The sequence below is a fragment of the Athene cunicularia genome, assembly GCF_003259725.1.
Source record: "Athene cunicularia isolate RWA chromosome 20 unlocalized genomic scaffold, athCun1 chr20_part1, whole genome shotgun sequence".
NCBI classification, from domain to species: Eukaryota; Metazoa; Chordata; class Aves; order Strigiformes; family Strigidae; genus Athene; species Athene cunicularia.
In genome coordinates, this window is record NW_020799125.1 from 151,323 (window position 1) to 157,322 (window position 6,000).

The 6,000-nt window shown below is 44.6% G+C and overlaps 1 protein-coding gene across 2 annotated transcripts in view; it reads left to right on the top strand.

Moving 5' to 3' along the window:
• The window catches only part of RTEL1 (regulator of telomere elongation helicase 1), a 48,872-nt gene extending 46,446 nt beyond the window's left edge, over positions 1 to 2,426 (top strand). For both annotated transcript variants that reach the window (XM_026862187.1, XM_026862188.1), the window contains one exon: positions 1,868 to 2,426. In XM_026862187.1, the coding sequence (XP_026717988.1) occupies positions 1,868 to 1,951 (84 nt within the window). In that variant the 3' untranslated portion in view covers positions 1,952 to 2,426. The remainder of the gene's footprint in view (positions 1 to 1,867) is intronic.
• The last annotated feature ends 3,574 nt before the right edge of the window (positions 2,427 to 6,000 follow it).

The following is a 6,000-nucleotide window of genomic DNA, read 5'->3' on the forward strand; positions in this document are numbered from 1 at the left end:
TACGCCCGTGTGAGCTCACTTATAGCGCGATTCAAGTGTAGTTCAGTTACTGAAAAATCAAATATCTGGTCGTTTGGGGTGTTACTTGAGGACTGATGCGCGGAGACTCTTCTCCCCGTGACAAGACAATTGTTCTCTGCTAGTCACGCAGATGAGAAGGAAGAACAGCCTGGCTCAGAGCACAGGATTGCAAACAGGAAGAAGATTATTCCGTGTTTCTCTGAAACCAATCCCAGAGGAACCATCTCCTGACACGTCCATCCGCATCCCCGGGTTGGTTGCACAGACGATTGATGCTGTTGGGGCCGTTTGGGATCAAGGTGCCTTTACCAGCAGGAAATGAGCAACTATGGTTTCTGTGCCTGAGCTCTGAACTCTCATCAGAGGCATCGGGCTTTGTCACCACTGACTGGGCTGGATTTGAAAACTCTTCTGTGCTAATAAGTTACTCACTGTGTTTTTTAAGCTCAGAAGCAACTTTCATGCATATTGTCCTCTGAGGAAGTGACTAACAGCTTATCATTCAAAATGCAATGACTTGGGTCTTGCAAATCGCAGTGTCTTTTCCAATTAGTTATTTTACTGCAAGAGCTTAGTGATGAGGAGAGGCAGTTAAATAATTTTGGAGTGTTTTGGAAGCTTTTGGAGGAGCAGACGGAACTCCCTGCAGCTGGAGGGGTGTTAGAGGGATCAGTGCTGGCACCTGATGGTGATTTTAGGTGCACAGGGGGGGAAAGTCTTGTAGATGCTGTGCCAGTGTGGGCTGCTTCTGGTTTTAGTGTTCTGTGCAGAGGTCTGCTGCTGCTTTTCAGTGTTTAAATGCATCGTTTATTCATGCTCTTTCTGCAGGTTTTCCAGACAGAAAAGAATGGGCAAATAATACGAGATTTTCACAATTATATATTACGGTTAAAATTTTCAGAGCTCTTTTGACAAATCATTGTCTACCGGGAGGTAAAGTGAGTTTTCCTCTCCCCCTCCACTTACGGTATTTCAGTTAATGTTTTTAGACTCAAAACACTAGTGCCCAAACCCACTTTGCAGTGTTTGACTTCCATACTGCGCAGCCCCACTGCTGTAGGTAACCCTTGCTTTAGCCTTTGGAGCTGGCAATTTTCTCACACAGGTTAATTTTTTTAAAAAACCCACTTTTTTTTTTTTTTACTACATCACTTTTGAAATAAGCAGAGCATTTTAGTTTTACCAGTAACTTGCAAGATATCAAAAGAACAGTTGAGGTTCATCTGCAGGTCAAATGGCTGAAGGACCAGACTTGAAGATTAGCGAAGAAGCAAAGGGAAACGTGGCTGGAGACGCGTTGCCTCGTGAACCCAATCTTCTGCTGTTTAATTGAGAAAGGTGTGGGGTGGTATGAAGAAATAAATGTGCTTGTTTCCCCTACAAAACTCTTGGTTGGTCATGACCACATCTGCCACCTATGTCCTGATATGCCCAGGCCACTTCCTTCTCATCCGTGCAAGAGGAAGCAGGAGTTCAGGGAACTCATCAGCCATCTTACGGGATTTCACCAACCACTAGAACACCTTTACTTCATGGCAGCTCTTGCAGGCTCTGTATTTCCTCGTTCCTGTATTTTAGTTTTCCAGACATGTCATAGCCGCAATTAATTTGCGATAACTGCTGTAAACTTCTTGCTGCTTTACTGAGAGGCTTTCTTTTCTCCTCCTTTTATTACGAGCAGTTAAATAACTGACTGCACAGTAACACTGCCTTGAAAAATAGCGAAACCACAATCTTGGGGACTGTAAAATGACTACACATGGCTTATGGTTCATATTGGACAGTTGAAGACTTGATAGAGAGATTTAATACATTATGTATGTATTTTATTCATTTATTCATACAGATGGTGAAGAAGTGCCCAGAGTGCCACAGTGATGTGAAGAAGCAGCGATTAATCCAAGTTTTCTTCTGGTCCCAATCTCACTGACAGGAAGGACAAGTACTTTGCACCAGCAGGAAGAAATCACTGCACTCTGGCTCTCGAGCTGAGCAGCAGCAGGATGAAGGTTCATGTAAATATCTTTGATTCATGCTGTGCACCAACACGTATCGGTTCTTCCTACAAAGGTGATCGAGTCTGAAAGGTCTCTCCTGCCAGTGGTTGGAGACAAAGCAGAATATTGTCCTCTGTTGGAGCTAAGAAGGTTAATTTGTTATTTTAGCCTGTAAATTCTGCTGTGGCCACTCGGGCTGAAATTTTCTATCCTGGGGGTGACTGTCCCAGGCCCTTCAGGTAATACCAGATCCTGGAAAACCCCTGGTGATGGCAGTAGAGTGGAGCCAAGCTGCCCAGACTCCCCATCCTTACCCCCCTGGTGTTCCTGGAAGAAATGATTCACACTCGCTGTCTGGCAGCATCTGCTGTCTCCAATAGCAGAAGATACTGAAAGGATGACTTTATTTTTTTAAAAACAAACCAAATTCCCTTTGGTGCACCCCAAAGCCTGATTCCTTCCATCATGCTGGGCTTTTTTTTTTTTTTTGCTTCTAAGGAGATTTTATTTCCTGCTCAGCACCGATATTACCATTGTGCCTGCCTTATCTGATGTTTACTTTCCAACATCATAAAGGAACTAATTGATTTAAGAGTTTAAAATAAATCAACGTTAGATGGGTTAAAAAAAAAAATAAATCCTTCATACTTCCACTCTCTGTGAGTAGTGGATATGAGTGGTTAACCTGAAAAATTGTATCAATTTTTAATCTTCAGTAGCGACTGAAATTAAAATAAATAAAACCATTTTTTGTCTTAATTGGATTTTGTTTGATTTTTTTTTTTTAATTTTTTACAAAATATAAAACCATTGGGTAGGAGTAAGTGGAAAGGTTTATACTGTAGGATTTTGACACTTGAATATTTTTATTTCACAAAAATGAGTGAAGGGTTGTGTTGTCACTTGCTAATTAGTTTTGGGGTTCCTGTGAGGACAGAGACCCTTCATATAGCATATGTGTTCAGAATTGTCTGGAATAATACATTCTATAGTAATTTTAGGGGTGGTGGTTTCTTTTTTTTTCCCCTCAGCCTGTTGGTGGATTTTCATACCAGTGGAACTTTGGAAAATTTTGATGCTGTTAGTTGATAAAATTGAAAAGTGAGCTGCATTTTAACAAAAATGTCAATGGTTCTTACTTCCCCCAGTTATGGAATTCAAAACTGGTGTCACTTCAGATCTCACAGTTGCTGGGATATTGGTCCTCACTGAGGAAATGTCTTTTTTTTTTTTTTTCAGACTGGAATCCACTTTACATAGAAACAGTCTGGCAGTGTGTGTGATACTGTGCCTTGGCACTTGCGTGTTCGGTAACGTGTGTGTATTCGAGTCGGGGTCACTGGTCAGACTACCTGAAGCACAAGAAAAGTGATGTTCTTAAATGGCAGTGAAACAGGAACTTTCATTATTTCATTAACTAATAATTAGAAATAATGGGGATTTAGATGGGAATGGAGGTCATTTTGGGGTAGCATATATTCTGACATGTTTAAATCGGACTGAATTTTACCTTCTGTTTGAGTATTGAATGTTCAGTGGTTTAGGTTCTGAGAACAAGAATAAATATAATGCAGAGAAAGCTCTAGATATTTGAAATCTGAGTGGGGGAGAAAAACCCAGAAAAAAACGTAAAAACGAACAGGAAAGGATTTGGAGTGGTGATGTCGAAGGCAGCAGTGTCTTGCAGAAGGGCTCTGAGTTCTTTGATGGAGAAGCTGCGTTTTGCTGGACTGAAATCTTGCCAGAAACGTAGCAGATGACAGTTTTGTTTCCCAAAACCAAAGCAACCCCATTCCCGAAACGTGCTTAATTTCATTTGTTGGTCAAGGGGTTTTTTTGTTGAGGCTGCACCTTCGCAAGTTGTGCCCTGAGTGTTCTTTATCATCGTTTGTTCTCTTTTGTGTTTTTTTTTAACCAGTATAGCAATAACTATTGCATTACAAAAGTGGTGTGTGTTTGTTTGTTTGTTTGTTTGTTTGTTTTTTTAAAGATTGATGCTCTCAGGAAGGCAGGTCAGGCCAGTGCTGATGGTTTCCAGTCAGCAGCTGCGGGGTGATGTGGATTCCCTGTGTGGGACCGGGCTCGTGGCCGCTTCCGAGTGGGTCCTTGCAACTTCTTCCAGCTGCTCACTGCGAACTCCCGGCGCTTCTGTGGCGAGGAGCTGAGTGGGAAGTGGGCGAGCGCGGAGCGAAGGCTGGCGCAGCCAGCAGCACCCTCTTCTTTAGTGGTAGGGTAGTCTAGTGCCTTGTCTGCTCCGAAGACCTCTCCGTGGGGAGAACTGCAGCTTACTGCTTGTGCCACTGGAGGGAAGCCACGGCCCAGGCCACGAGCTTTGGGCTGCCAGCGAGGCAGTGAAACGATGGCTTTGGGTTTGCCTGCTGGGAACTGCAGAACTGCTGCGGGACCCAGCGAGACTGGGTGAAACATTTAAAGGTACGTGTGATTTGCTGGGACAAAGATTATTACACTTTTTTTTTTCTTCTTCCTTCTCAATCAGAATATTTTTCTAGCTGTGCTTTTTCCTTGCCACTGGAGGAGTTACTTCTGAAGATTGTTCCTACCTGGGCACACTCTGTTGTTAGTGAGATGGAGCAGAGGAGCTACGTTAAAAATACCTCGGTGCCATCAAGAGACTCACATGTTCCTTCCTTTACTCCTCAGCAGCTGGATCACCTTGCTGCAGATTTACTGTTGATGTGCCTTCGCTAGCTGAACCCTCTGACAAGCTCTGAAACACTTCTGTGTCCCCATGGGTGAGTCTGCTGTGCGCAGATGGAATTAATTTGGAGTTAATTGGCTTTGCTGCTGCAGTGGGGATCAACCGCAGCAGGTCTGGAAGTCTGGTTCCCTGCTGCCAGCAGCTCTTGGGCAGGACAGAGGGATGCGAACGCATCCTGGCGATGGGAGAGCATCCAGCCTGCAGGAGGTTTCCTTGTTAGAGCCTTGTCTGCTTAGTTTTAGTCTTAATGACAGAATTTAATGATTCTGTTGTTCCTGACCTTTCTTGGAGAGGTTTGCTGAGAAGGTATGCCTGTCAATTAAAAAAAAAAAAAAAAAGGGGAAGAAAAGAAAAAAAGACCAAAGCAAGCTGCTGCAGCCTTGACTGGTGGGAGCAAATAGGCTTTTACATGGCATTGTCCTTCAGCAGGTTTTACTGTGAACCCAGAGGAACTCCTGTGGGAGAACACGACTCTGAGCTTGAGGTCTCCAGGTCTCTACCCTTGCAGATCACTCGGTGTCACTGAACAGCAGCCCCGTTCCCCGGCAGTGTTAACGCTGGGGCGTCCCTGCCCGGTTTCTGGTAGCCGGGTGCCAGCAGGTTACCTGGCCTCTGGCCCTCCCCGGCCTCTGCCCTGGGGCCGGGCTCCGCGCGCTCCCCGTGGCAGGTTGCTGAGGAATCCAGTTCTCACCGAGGGCTGTCCCCACGCATTTCCACTCCCCAAATTCCAAAGAAATGTTCCGAGGCTCGTGCGTCACCCAACCTTTCGTGACCCCGGTACGAGCCTCCTGAATGTGTTTAGAATGCTGCTTCCTCCCCCACTGCCCCAGCAGTGAAGCTGCTTCCAACGAAACCTTGAAGAAGAGGGTCTGTAGGAACCAGCTGTCAGGACGTGCTGCAGATACTGATCTCTTGTCGTCTTGGAACTAACTGAATTTACAAGAAGGAGACACAGGGAGTACATCACTTAGGAAGAGCAGAAAGTGAAAACAAGAGTTGTTTCAGAAAAAAAAAAAAATCATTGTTCCAAGTGGTTAGAGGAACTGATCCCTGTGGAGTGCTCAGGAAGAAGAAAACCCATCGTGGACATTCCTTGCTGATTTGGGGCAGAAATGACACATGAGTTACAGATCATGAAGGAAGTAGATATTAATCTCTGTTTATTGCCCCTGCCTTGCCATTGCGATGACTGTACCTGGGATGGTGTCTTGTCACTGAAATGACAGTGTTTCTCCCACATAAGGCTGAAAGGACTTGGGGAAA